The sequence below is a fragment of the Ahaetulla prasina genome, chromosome 2 (assembly GCF_028640845.1).
Source record: "Ahaetulla prasina isolate Xishuangbanna chromosome 2, ASM2864084v1, whole genome shotgun sequence".
Taxonomy (NCBI): domain Eukaryota; kingdom Metazoa; phylum Chordata; class Lepidosauria; order Squamata; family Colubridae; genus Ahaetulla; species Ahaetulla prasina.
The window spans coordinates 50,794,685-50,808,550 of NC_080540.1; the positions used below are offsets into that span (position 1 = coordinate 50,794,685).

Consider the following 13,866-nt stretch of genomic DNA (forward strand, 5'->3'; position numbering starts at 1 on the left):
TGATTTGGGCCTTCAGCAACTACTACAAATTTCCGAGCATTGCAGTTTTTTATGATCGTATGATTATGATTTTCATGGCCACTTCCACAAGCAAAGTCTATTGGGAAGATAGCAGGAAGTTGGAAGTCACAACCACAATGATATCATTGTGTGCTGATTTGTTTAACTATGGTGATGGTAATTGGGGACTGTTGGAAGTATCGGAACTGCCATCACTTAGCAGCATGGTTATGTGATATTGCCCTTTATGTTTAGTGATGGATATTTCAGTCTCACCATTGTTAAGTGAGGACTACCTATAGCTTTAATAAATTTACAGAGGATGTTAAAAGGAAGAGGCTATTTTTATCTCCTATAAGGAATGTTTGTTTCAATGTCCTATCCTGCCAGATATCTAGGTAGAAGAGAACTTAAACAATACTTTGTATGTATTGGAAGCATAAAATAAGTGCTCTTAAAAATACCCATATCATCATTTAAATAATTTTCCTCTGAAACTTTTCCTAATTTACTGGATAGAAGTAGAAAGAAGATCCCACTTCTTACTTCCATTGTGTAAATGCCCATTCATTCCTTCTTTTTTTGTTTTTTGTTGCTCAACAAGGTACCAGTCTATTGGAGGATCACTTTCATAATCCCATGATTATTCCAACTTCTCAAGTCTTCATAGACTTCATAGACTTGTCAAAAGCTTTTTGAAATTCAGGTATCAATAGGATTACCTCCATCTGAATGTTTTTGACACTTTCAAAAAACTTAAGTGGTTTAATGAGGAACAAACTGGATAAAAAACGAATCATATCAAGGGGAAGGAATGGATCTTTATCAACAAAATGATATGCCCAAGGCAGATCAGGACTGAAATAGGTGAACTGTGGCTAATTTATCCACTTAGTGTAAAAAGGAGCACCATAAATTGGAGTCATTTACTCCAATGGATAAAAATATGCATATATTTGATGTCTCTTTCATTGATATTTCTGCTTCCTAGCCTGTACAGAATAATCCTTTATTCCAAACCACCAGTTAAATTTTCAACTGTTCAGCATTTATTATTTAAACGACTCCTAAAGAGTCTTAAAATAGTCTTCCTAGCTTGGGCTTTGGGCCTTGCAAGATAGGTATTGGAATAGTTGAAACTGTTACATATAAAACTTTGTTGTTGTTGTTAGTTGCGAAGACTTCCGACCCATTGTGACCCCATGGACAAAGTTCCTCAGGCCTTCCTGTCCTCTACCATCCTCTGGAGTCCATTTAAGCTCACGCCTACTGCTTCAGTGACTCCATCCAGCCATCTCATTCTCTGTCGTCCCCTTCTTCTTTTGCCCTCAATCTTTCCCAGCATTAGGCTCTTCTCCAGTGAGTCCTTCTTTCTCATTAGGTGACCAAAGTATTGAGTTTCATCTTCAGGATCTGGCCTTCTAAAGAGCAGTCTGGGATGATCTCCTCTAGGACTGACTGGTTTGATCACCTTGCAATCCAAGGGACTCACAGGAGTCTTCTCCAGCACCATAGTTCAAAGGCCTCAATTCTTTGGCGCTCAGCCTTTCTTATGGTCCCACCTTCACAGCCATACATTGCAACTGGGAAAACCATAGCCTTGACTATATGCATTTTTGTTGGCAGGGTGATGTCTCTGCTTTTTAGTACGCTGTCTAGATTTGCCATACCTTTCCTCCCCAAGAGCAAGCATCTTTTAATTTCTTGGCTGCAGTCCCCATCTGCGGTGAACTTGGAGCCCAGAAAAATAAAATCTGTCACTACCTCCATTTCCTCCCCATCTATCTGCCAAGAATTGAGAGGGCCGGATGCCATGATCTTAGTTTTCTTAATGTTGAGTTTCAAGCCAACTTTTGCACTCTCCTCCTTCACCTGCATCAAGAGGCTCTTTAGTTCCTCTTCACTTTCTGCCATTAGAGTGGTATCATCTGCATATCTGAGGTTGTTGATATTTCTCCCAGCAATCTTAATTCCAACTTTTGATTCATCCAGCCCCATCTTTCTCATGATGTGCTCTGCATATAAGTTAAATAAGCAGGGCAATAGTATACAGCCTTGTCAGACTCCTTTCCCGATTTTGAACTAATCAGTGGTTCCGTGTCCAGTTCTCATTGTTGCTTCTTGACCTGCATACAGGTTTCTCAAGAGACAAATAAGATGTCTGGTACTCCCATCTCTTTAAGAACTTGCCACAATTTGTTGTGATCCATACAATCAAAGACTTTAGCATAGTCAATGAAGCAGAAGTAGATGTTTTTCTGGAACTCCCTAGCTTTCTCCATGAAGCAGCATATGTTGGCAATTTGATCTGTAGTTCCTCTGCCTCTTCGAAATCCTGCCTGTACTTCTGGTAGTTCTCGATCCACATACTGCTGGAGCCTAGCTTGTAGGATTTTAAGCATAACCTTGTTAGCATGTGAAATGAGTGCAATGGTGTGATAGTTTGAACATTTTTTGGCAGTGCCTTCTTTGGAATTGGAATGTAAACTGACCTTTTCCAATCCTGTGGCCACTGTTGAGTTTTCCAAATTTGCTGACAAATTGAGTGTAGCACTTTTATGGCATCGTCTTTTAAGATTTTGAATAGCTCAGCTGGAATACTGTCTCCTCCACTAGCTTTGTTGTTGCTCAGATTTCTTAAGGCCCATTTGACTTCACATTCTAGGATGTTTGGCTCAAGTTCAGTGACCACCCATCGTGGTTATCAGGGATGTTAAGCTCGTTCTTGTATAGTGCTTCTGTGTAATTTTGCCATCTCTTCTTAATCTCCTCTGCCTCTGTTAGGTCTCTGCCATTTTGGTCCTTTATCATGCCCATCTTTGTGTGAAATGTTCCCTTCATATTTCCAATTTTCTTGAAGAGATCTCTGGTCCTCCCTATTCTATTCTTTTCTTCTATTTCTTTGCACTGTTCATTTAAGAATGTATTCTTAACTCTTCTAGCTATTCTCTGGAATTCTGCATTCAACTGGGTATATCTTTCTCTTTCTCCCTTGCCTTTCGCTTCCCTTCTTTCCTCAAAGAAAGCTTCCTCAGACAGCCATTTTGCTTTCTTGCCTTTCTTTTTCTCTGGGATGGTTTTAGTTGCTACCTCTTGTACAATGTTGCAAACCTCCGCCCTAGTTCTTCAGGCCCTCTGTCTTATCAGATCTAACTCCTTAAATCTATTTGTCACCTCTACTGTATTTTCATCAGGGATATGATTTAGTTCATACCTAAGTGGCCTGGGGCTTTTCCCTACTTTCTTCAATTTAATCCTAAATTTTGCAAGGAGAAGCTCATGATATGAGCCACAGTCAGTTCCTGGTCTTGTTTTTACTGGCTGTATAGAGCTTCTCCATCTGGCTGCAGAGCACATAATCAATCTGATTTCTATGTTGACCATCTGGTGATGTCCATGTGTAAAGTCATCTCTTGGGTTGTTGGAAAAAGAGTGTTTGATATGACCATCATATTATCTTGACAGAATTCTATCATTCTGTGCCCTGCTTCATTTTGCACTCCAAGGCCAAACTTGCCTGTTATTCTTGTAATCTTTTGGCTTCCTATTTTAGCGTTACAATCCCTCATGATGATAAGCACATCATTTTTTGGTGTTAATTCTATAAGGTGCTGTAGGGCTTCATAGAACCAGTCAATTACATCCTCTTCAGTACCAGTGGTTGGGGCATAGACTTGGACTACTGTGTTATTGAATGGTTTGCCTTGGATTTGGACTGAGATCATTCTGTCATTTTGGGGATTGTATCCCAGTATTGCTTTTCCTACTCTTTTATTGATTATGAAGGCTACTCCATTTCTTCTGAGGGATTCTTGCCCGCAGTAGTAAACCTGATGGTCATCTGAATTAAATTCATCCATTCCTGTCCATTTTAGTTTGCTGATTCCTAAGATGTTGATGTTCAGTCTTGTCATCTCTTGTTTGACCACGTCCAGCTTACCTTGATTCATGGATCTTACATTCCAAGTTCCTATGGAGAAAACAGCATCGGACTTTCCTTTCACAACCAGATACATCCACAGCTGAGCATCCTTTTGGCTTTGGCCCAGTCGCTTCATTCTTTCTGGCGCTACTAGTACTAGCCCTCTGTTCTTCCCCAGTAGCATATTGGACACCTTCCAACCTGAGGGGCTCATCTTCCGGCGTCATATCTTTTTTCATTTTTGTACTGTCCATGGGGTTTTCATGGCAAAGATACTGGAGTGGATTGCCATTTCCTTCTCCAGTGGATCATGTTTTGTCAGAACTCTCTGCTATGACCTGTCCGTCTTGGGTGTCCCTGCACGGCATAGCTCATAGCTTCATTTAGCTATTCAAGCCCCTTCGCCATGACAAGGCAGTAATCCATGAAGGGGATATAAAACTTATAAAAGTTAAAACTTATAAAAAAACCAAAAACTTGTAACTGACCTCCTCAAAACCACTGCTGAGTTTTAATGATTTACTGTTTTGTAACAGGTTTGGGAGTATTCTAGTATTCTAATCATTTATTTGTTCAATCTTTGATTTGTTGGCAGTAAATAAATAACAGCTCTGCTGCTTAATTTTAAGCTAATATGATTTTAATAAGCATATTTTACTGAATAAATATGGGTAACATGCAATACATTGTATGTCTAGCAGCTTATTAACAGAGAATTGGACTAGTAGAGGGGGCTGTAAAAGCATTATGAAGTCTAAATTATAATATATAAATTATAAATTATAAGTCTAAATGCTATTGCTATTGCTATAGTAGTGATGACTAGGCTTGAAGGTTATATGCTGCTTCCCGAAACACAGTATTACTTGAATACTCATTACCAAAGAGCAATAGTGAAGCAGAACTTTCTCTGTCCTGGTTTTGTTTTAAAAACTTGTTGATACATCCTTATTATTATTATTATTATTATTATTATTATTATTAATTATTATTATTTATTCAATTTTTATATCGCCCTTCTCCCGAAGGACTCAGGGCGGTGTACAGCCAAGGTAAAACAAACAATGTAATATACAATTTAAAATACGAATTAAAAAACTTATTACATAATTGGCCTAAAACTTTGGAACATAAAACTAAAACCCATTAAAAATTAATAATAAAAATTTAAAACCAATAAAATTTAAGCCAGCCCTGCCCGAATAAATAAATGTGTTTTCAATTCGTGGCGAAAGGTCCGAAGGTCAGGTATTTGGCGTAAGCCCGGGGGAAGCTCGTTCCAGAGGGTAGGAGCCCCCACAGAGAAGGATCTTCCCCTGGGGGCCGCCAGCCGACATTGCTTGGCGGACGGCACCCTGAGAAGTCCCTCTCTGTGTGAGCGTACGGGTCGGTGGGAGGCATGAGGTAACATGTTGCCCCTTATGTATGAATCAGAATTAAAGGGATCATGTTTTAGTAAAACATTTTTTAGTCTTTGTGATTATAGACGCGAGTTTGAAAAAGTCATGGTCAAAATGTTTCAAATAAGATTCTTTCCTTCTACAGATATAACTGTACATTGTGCCGTCAAAGTTTAAATAAAAACATTTCAGGGTGAACGTTTTCACAACCCACCAGCTGCCTCCTTTGTGATGAATATGTTCTTAAGTATATTCTCTCAGTGCTTGTAAAGTTGTTGTCCAGTCTCAGAATGATTCATAGAAATATAAATAGGAGGAAATAGAACATATTCCCTTTTTATAGAGTTTTACTTTACGTTACTTGTAACTCAAGGGTGTGAAGAAAGCAAAAGAAAAAGGCTTTTAAGTACAGCTAGACTGTGGGGCATAATCAGATAACTTCCAGTCAAAAAGTCTTAGCTAACTAGATATAATGAAAAGGATTGATATATGCAGGCTTTTATGAGGTACATAATGTTTATGTGGCGAAACGTTCAAGACTGCTGAACACTAATTTTGGTGTGCTTAAGTCTTAGTCTCTTGGTCAAATAACATGACTCATCACTGCCATGAACAGCACATGTATTGGCAGCTATGCTTTGTGCTTGCTTAATTTAAAATCTTATTTATGCATTGGTATGTTGATAGCTGACCTGTCAGCAAGAGAGATTATATTAACCTATTTTTTAGGGGCATAGGGGCCTCTTATGCATCATTATATGTCATTTGCAGCTACTGAACTAATTAAATCAGGACATGGAGACTATCAAGAACAAGAGCAGTAATGCCTCATGACAGTTTTTGCAAGCATTTCCATATGTTACAGGCATTGCTGTGTTAAAATTCAATTACTCAAACATTCCAGAATCCCTTTATGATGTATGAGGTCAAGATTGTGAGGATGTATAATTTTCCCTAATTTTGCCGATTTGTAGTGTATCAAAATTTTCATATGCATGCCAATATATTAAAATACAATCGTCTATAAGTATTTATCAGTTGCAGCTATTACTTTTAAAATCTGGCAGAAAAAAAATGAATGCTTCACTTTTTTATATCAAGTATTTGGCATATTTAAAAGCAGATCAAATTGTGGAATGTGCTTAGGAAAGTAACAATCATAAAACGTCTAATTTTCCTCATCTGAAATCAGTTCATGGATCAAGACGTCAGAGTTAAAATGAAACAGGCTGACTCAAGATTAAGGCTGTATCTTCTCCCCTTATTTATTTGACCTATATGCTTTGCTCAATATATATTGAGGAAAACTGGATTGGAAGAGGGTAAATAGGGTTTTAAAATTAAAATAACCTACACTATGCTAATGACATTGCCTTGGAAGCTGAAAATGTAAATGATCTGCAAACTCTAATAATGGAAGTTCAGGCACACAGTGGAAAAAATGTCCTAAGATTAAAAATAAACCAAATTAATGACAATTTATACAGCAACCAACTTAAGAATGAACAAATGAGCAGAAGCTACCAATAGGGAAGGAACCATCAATCAAGAAATAACACCACAGATTTACACTTGGTAGAGTAGCAATGAAGGCAATGAAAGATAAGATATTCAGATATGCCTACAAAGATCAGAATCATGCAGGCAATGTTTTTCCTTGTGACACTTTATGGAAGCAAAGCATGGACTTCAAGGAACAGTACAGAGAGAATATTAACACATTTTGAACTTTTGAGTTGGAGAAAATTCGTGAGTATACCATAGATTGCCCAAAAACAAAAATAAACCCAACCCCCAGACCAAAAACTTGATCATAGAATAAATCTATTCAGAGATCTCACTGAAGGCACAAATAAACAGTCACAAATTATAATATTTTGCACATGTGTAGACATCTTACCTTGTGAAGTTTATAATGGTGGGGAAACTAAGAAACAGAAAAAAAAAGAGGATGCACTTTTACTAACATACAGGCAGTTTAGCGGCTAACTATGGAAACTCACTTGATGACTTTGTGAAAGTTTTCAACTGCTAGTCTTCATCTGAGAAGAAAACTTCTTTATACTGTCCTAGACTTTACTGAATCTTTACTGACATCACAGCTTTTTTTAGTAGCTTTACTAAAGTATGTCACACTTATATAACCACCCTTTTCATGGACAGATGACTCTGGATAATGTACAACCAAGTGATGATACCATACTCAATGACTATGAATGATCTCACCCAGAGGCTTCATGAAGATATTAAAATAGGAGTGGGGAGAATAGTGAACCCTATAGAACCCCACATGACTGGAATTGAGAGTGGGACCTGTTTCATCTAAGCTTTTCTGTAAACCATGGACCATGTCAACCAGATCAATGAGAGAGGAGAGGTTGAACATGACCGTAATCTAATCCAAAGCCTCAGCTTCCCTCCTGTTCCACATAATGACCAAGGTTCAGGCAAACCATCAGGGATAAGCCCAGCTCTGGAGCCAGTCTGGGTTCATCAGTCCTGGGGATAGATCAATCTAATAGATCCAGTCTCCTTATGGCAAGGGGGCAGTGGCAGAGAATCTGATTACTACCAGGGCAAGATCTTTCTATGACAGATGAGACACAATTCCCCCAAATTCAGAATATATTGCTACTGCTCTGTTGAGAAAACCAGGGGTGCAGCTACAGCCCCTGGTTGGGCTCTGGATGATCTAGGATAGACCCATACTAGGGTTAGACACCGTCATGGTGACCACAACGTCTAAGCTACCTCAGACTGAAGTCCCAAGAACCATAAACCTGGGGAACTGCATGACCAATCCTGAGACAGAATCAGGAGGCTCAGGCAAGGAGTTTGCTATGCATCCAAGAGGCTGTACAATAGCGACAGTCCCAAAACAGGGTCTCATATCTAGTAACTTGTGGAGCAGCAGAGAGAGAGAAAACTTAAGAGAGCTTTGGAAGATAATCTGACCTGACATAGAGTCTCAACTGATGTCAAACCCAAAACTCAGCTGGGCACATTTCTGAGAGGTCTCAGTAATAGACACCAGATTGGCTCTCTCATCTGTGATTAAGGAAGCCTTTATACAAGCTAACACTGTGTTTAGCAGCAGCAGCCAAAAGCCCAGTCTTCTGAATATCAGCTGACAAGGAAATGGGTTGAGTCACTTATGTGGTGATGCTATAATGAAAAAGATGCACATTTTATCATTTGGGTAATGCTGTTATTAAACAACTGGTATAAATCAGTATAATGATGTAATTGTCTATTTAATAGATATTTGGGGACCCTGTTCTGCTAAATTGATTTGTAATTTGGGAGTGTTGTGAACTTAAGTAGAATTCAGAGCAAGAGGTAGCAAAAATGTATAGTGAAGAATGGAAAGGATTCATTATTATTTTCCATGGTGGAATAATGACTGATTCGTTGTATATAGTCAGGCAACGTGTGTTTTTGCCTATCCTATATTTGTAAATGTTTCCAGAAGTTCACTGCATAAGAACTTGTCTTTATCTTTGGGAATTCTAGAAATATATTTCAGTTTTGTGATTTAGCATAATAACTAGAATAATCAGGCTTCATTGTTTTGATTTTTATTCCTTTTTTTAAGAATGAATTATTTTCATTCTTAGATTCTGATTTATTTAAACTGTGAATGTTTGCATTGCCATTCCATAACATGCCATGACTCTTTGTTGGGATAAAAATCTCTCTCTCTCTCCCTCCCTCCCTCTCTCTCTCTCTCTCTCTCCCTCCCTCCCTCCCTCGCCCCCCTTTCTCTCTCACACACACACTTTTTATTCCAACAAAGACTCATGGCATCTTATGGAATAGTAATTCAAACATTCACAGTATATCATGCCTGCCTGTCTGCCTGCCTGCCTGTCTGTCTATCTATCCATCCATCCATCCATCCATCCATCCATCCTCCTTCAGCATAGTAAGTTTTGCTTTTTTGCACAGTAGAGTGACAGTTCACTGTTTTCAAGCCCAGACACATCCATTTCAAGCTCCTATGGAGTTCTAAGCTAGATAGAAGTCCTTGGAAAAAGAAGTAGCAAAGATGCCAAGCAGTGCCTTTAATAGCGTTCAAGGTAGAGGAAAAACTATGTAGAAGATCCATAGTGGTGTTGCCTGCTTCTTTTCTCAGCAGATCCTGAGAGAGCAGTGTGAGGCTAGCTTTACATTATTATTCTAGAGTCCAATTGAGCTGGCCTAGAGCAAGTACTTCATGAATTCAAGGGAGATATGTAGACATACGTTTGCATTTATTGAAATTATAACCTACCCAGAATCACCTTGCAGGGAGATGGAATAGCAAACAAATTTAATACATAAATATATTTTGAAGTGTTTTCTCACATTTGTTCCATCTTGGAATATACCATATTGAAATAAGTAGCAATAAATGCTTTAATAAAATTATGAGTAACTTATATGTTACGTTACAGTATAATATTAGTTGTATAATTTTTGAAAATTCATTTATCATATTTCACAACTGTTTCAAGCCTGGGCTTATCCTTTAAGTAAACTTTCAGGTTTTATGCTTTGGAATAATGTTGTATGACGCTGACTTTATACTTTCCCACGAAGTGCATAAGTTTTTCAAGTTCTTCCAGATGCTATTGTGTCGCCTTAGGGTGTTGGGAAGATTACTTTTTATGCTGATGTCCAATTAAAAAAAAAAGGAACAACATGAGACATTCTAATTGGCCAGTGCTATTTCCTAACGCTTTTTGAGAGTAAACTATTTCCTGGAGTAGCCTTTTAGATTTAATAGGGTATGCTGGGAAGCTTGAATAATTTCTATCCAATCTTTCTAAACCAACAAGGTATTTCTGAGTCATTACATATGACTCTGAATATGTCGGCCGTTCCATCCTTTTTCCTTCCACTTTATAATTTTCCTGGCCTCACTCACATGCGATACATGCTCGTGGACTGTCTTAATTGCAAAATTTAACCTTCTCAGACAGAAGGGGAAGAAAAAATAAGGCTAAATAAGACTTAGTATTTCAAATGTTCTCTATTCTATCCAGCAATAACCCTTGTATCTGAAAGCAACTGCCTGAAAAGATGACTCAGCTACTTGACAGAGCTCACTAAAGGCTTTTCTCTTTTCTGTCTTCAGTCAGGCCAGTTCAGTGAAGACATGATTCCTACAGTGGGCTTCAACATGCGGAAGGTTACCAAGGGTAATGTCACAATAAAGGTAGGTATCCAAGTTAATTATATTTTGCTAATGAGAAAAGCATGGGAAGAGTCATTAGTCTTAATCTTTGAATAAGATTAACATACCGTGTTTCCCCGAAAATAAGACCCTGTCTTATATTTTTTTAAGACCCTGAAATAAGTACTTGGCCTTATTGCCATGTGCTCAAAAGCCTGACTGGGTTTATTATCAGAGGATGTCTTATTTTGGGGGAAACAGGGCAGTTCCCTGATCTGCTGTGTTCAAATATAGAGGGAAAACATTACATAGAACATTTTACTAAAATCTCATGGGAGAATATGTGGTATGTAGTCCTATCTTTGAGGAATAAACTCATGTAATAACCTATAAATATGACTCCTCTCAAAAGAAATATTTAGAGGGAAGTCTGAGACCTCAGAACTGTTGCACCCACTATTTTGTACTGCTGGGTTTCAAGTTCACAAGTTGTATTCTAGGGGCCTGGTTTGTCTCTGTTATGGCCCGTCGGCCGCCAGCCCCTCCAACAGCCGAATCAGAGGAGGAGGAGGAGGCATGGGAGGCAAGGTCAGCATCAGGGCAACCTGAGAGCTCCGAGGGGGAAGAGGGAATGGAGCTGGCAGAGAGAGAGAGAGAGAGGCGGAACCTGGGCCATCCATCGTCTTTCAGATGTCAACAGCCCCCAGGTCTGGAGGTAGTTGATGAAGAAGAGGAGGAACAGCTGGGTCCAGTGCCTGACGTGCGGCACTGGAAGAGGAGAGAAGAGGAGAGCAGTGGAAATCTGTGGGCCGATCCTGGGGAAAGAAGAGCCACCACTGCTAGCTCTGGGGATAAAAGGCAGAGGGCGGGGATGAATAGGTGTGGCAGACAACTATTCATCTTATGGCTGCCAGGACTTATTAGCCTGCGAGAAGAGTGAAACTTTTTGCCGGGGCTGCTGGTGCTCCTAATAAAGGAATCTTTGAGTTAACTTCGGAGGGTTTGTTGTGTTTGGAGAGCTGGATCAGAACACTCTGGTATAACAGTACAACCAGAGCACCACATAAGATTGTCTCTGCGAACTTCTGCAAACTTCTTATCTGGTGGGAGATGAAACTAATTAAAGGCATCTAGAGCAATGGTTGTAAAAGATCACAAATGAATTTGACTAAGCAGTGGCCTACAAAGTAATAATAACAGTGGCAAAACATTTGTACTTCTTTGTTGCTATTGCAGCCATAAATTTCTGCCCACTAAACCAATTCGAGATGACCCAGTTCCTTTTGGGAAATACAGGAGTGACAAGGTGGCCAGAGGCCCTGTGATGTTTTGTATGGGACTCTTTGGGGATCGAGGCAACGCTGATGAAATCTGTACAATATGTATAATCCATTCCAGGCTGAATAGGATCTGCTGTTCTGATACAGTACTTAGGGACAAGTTACTTTGTCTGCATTGTTTTAGATTGTTCAGACCTGTGTAGGTCTTTAATCAGCATCTTATATTGCAGTGATGGCTAACCTTTTCCGGTTAGTGCCCAAAGTATATGTACCCGAACCCCCAAAATGCAATGTGTGCACGGCCCCCATGCATCCACGCACCTCATGCACGTGCCCTGCCCCCGAACATGAGCGTACACCCCTGTGCATGTGCCCTGCCCCCCCGCGCATGCCCCCTTACCCCACTCATGCGCAGCAGAGACCCAAAGACCAGCTGGCCGGCGGGAGGCGTGCGCACATGCACAACAGAGCTGAACTGGGGCAATGGCTCGCGTGCCATAGGTTCACCATCATGGTTATATTACAATGAGTATTAAAAGAGATATTTGGTTGCTCTTCCTGGTAAATGAACATTGTGAGCTATAGTGCTCTTTTTAGTTGGAAAATCTTCAGATATAATTCTTTTTTTTCCCCCTCTTAAAAAGATTTGGGATATAGGAGGACAGCCACGATTCCGAAGTATGTGGGAACGCTACTGCAGAGGAGTTAATGCTATTGTGTAAGTTTTTTGTGTGTTATTTTAAATGTTTTTTTCCTGTTGTGTTTTGTTGCATGTTATTCTCAACTGTTTGGTAGGAAGTCTGTATTACAAAACCATGAAGTTCTTTAAACTAAGGCTTGGAAGCCTAAAGGTCTTACCTCATTCCCCCGTCCTTTTTTTAGGGGGGCCCCCATGGCCTATTACAGAAATTTCATTACAAAATGTCACAAGATGGTATACATTTATTTATTTATTTAGCAAAGGAAGAATCAAAATAGGTACATTAAGGCTCTAAGCTTATCACACCTAATTTACTTAAAATGCTCCCTTTCAAAAGCACAAAATAAAACTTGCTGACCTTTTTGGGTGATGTAATTGTAATGTGCCTCTCCCTTCTCAGAAGCTGATTTTATATAGGTAGTCCTTAAGTTATAACCTGCTACTATTTAGAATTATGATGGAGCTGAATGAAGGGGACTATGACCAGTCCATGAAGTTACAGCCATTGCAGTGTTCCTGCCATCATGTGATTGGGATCTTACCAAGTGAAACAAAACCTAAGATTGAGGCTGCAGAAACCTAGATGACCACTAAATGGTGGCAAAGAGATTCAGAAAATACTAATATTTTGCCGCCATCTAGTGGTCATCAGATTTTTGCAACTCAGACCTGGTAGCACTAACTTGGAGCACTTAGCAAAATATGAGACCATCAAAGATTTCTAAAAGAATGAGCTTAAGGGCATGATGGTAAACATGATGGATGCAGGTTTCTAACATCATGTTGTTTTACAAACAGGAAAACATTAGAATTTTTTTTCCTTGGTCCAGACAAAATAACAAGTTATAAAACAGTTTATTTATTTTCTATATTTCTAAATTATTGCGTTCCCTAAGGTCTCAAGCTTTATAACATGACAAAGGATTCCAGAAAAAGTTAAAATAGAGTATTAAAAAACTTTATTATTAAGTAATGAAATACTTCCAAATGCTTTTTTTTTTTTTTGCATTTATATCCCGCCCTTCTCCGAAGACTCAGGGCGGCTTACACTATGTCAAGCAATAGTCTTCATCCATTTGTATACTATATACAAAGTCAACTTATTGCCCCCCAACAATCTGGGTCCTCATTTTACCTACCTTATAAAGGATGGAAGGCTGAGTCAACCTTGGGCCTGGTGGGACTTGAACCTGCAATATTGCAAGCAGTTGCTGTTAATAATAGGCTGCATTAGCCTGTTGCGCCACCAGAGGCCCAGTTTTGGAGTTGGGAGTGGAGAATGTTAACCTAAGATTTGTTGCAGCTTTTCCTTGTATTACTCTGACAATGATATTCTGAATCTAAGTATTTGAGTTAATGATGACTATGTAATTTACATAACTTTAGGTTATACTTAGATGAATTCT

The 13,866-nt window shown here is 39.1% G+C and overlaps 1 protein-coding gene across 1 annotated transcript in view; it reads left to right on the top strand.

Moving 5' to 3' along the window:
- ARL8B (ADP ribosylation factor like GTPase 8B) overlaps positions 1 to 13,866 on the top strand; it is a 35,560-nt gene that overhangs the window by 11,142 nt on the left and 10,552 nt on the right. The window contains exons 2-3 of the mRNA XM_058168529.1: positions 10,442 to 10,522; positions 12,405 to 12,478. Of these exons, the coding sequence (XP_058024512.1) occupies positions 10,442 to 10,522; positions 12,405 to 12,478 (155 nt within the window). The remainder of the gene's footprint in view (positions 1 to 10,441; positions 10,523 to 12,404; positions 12,479 to 13,866) is intronic.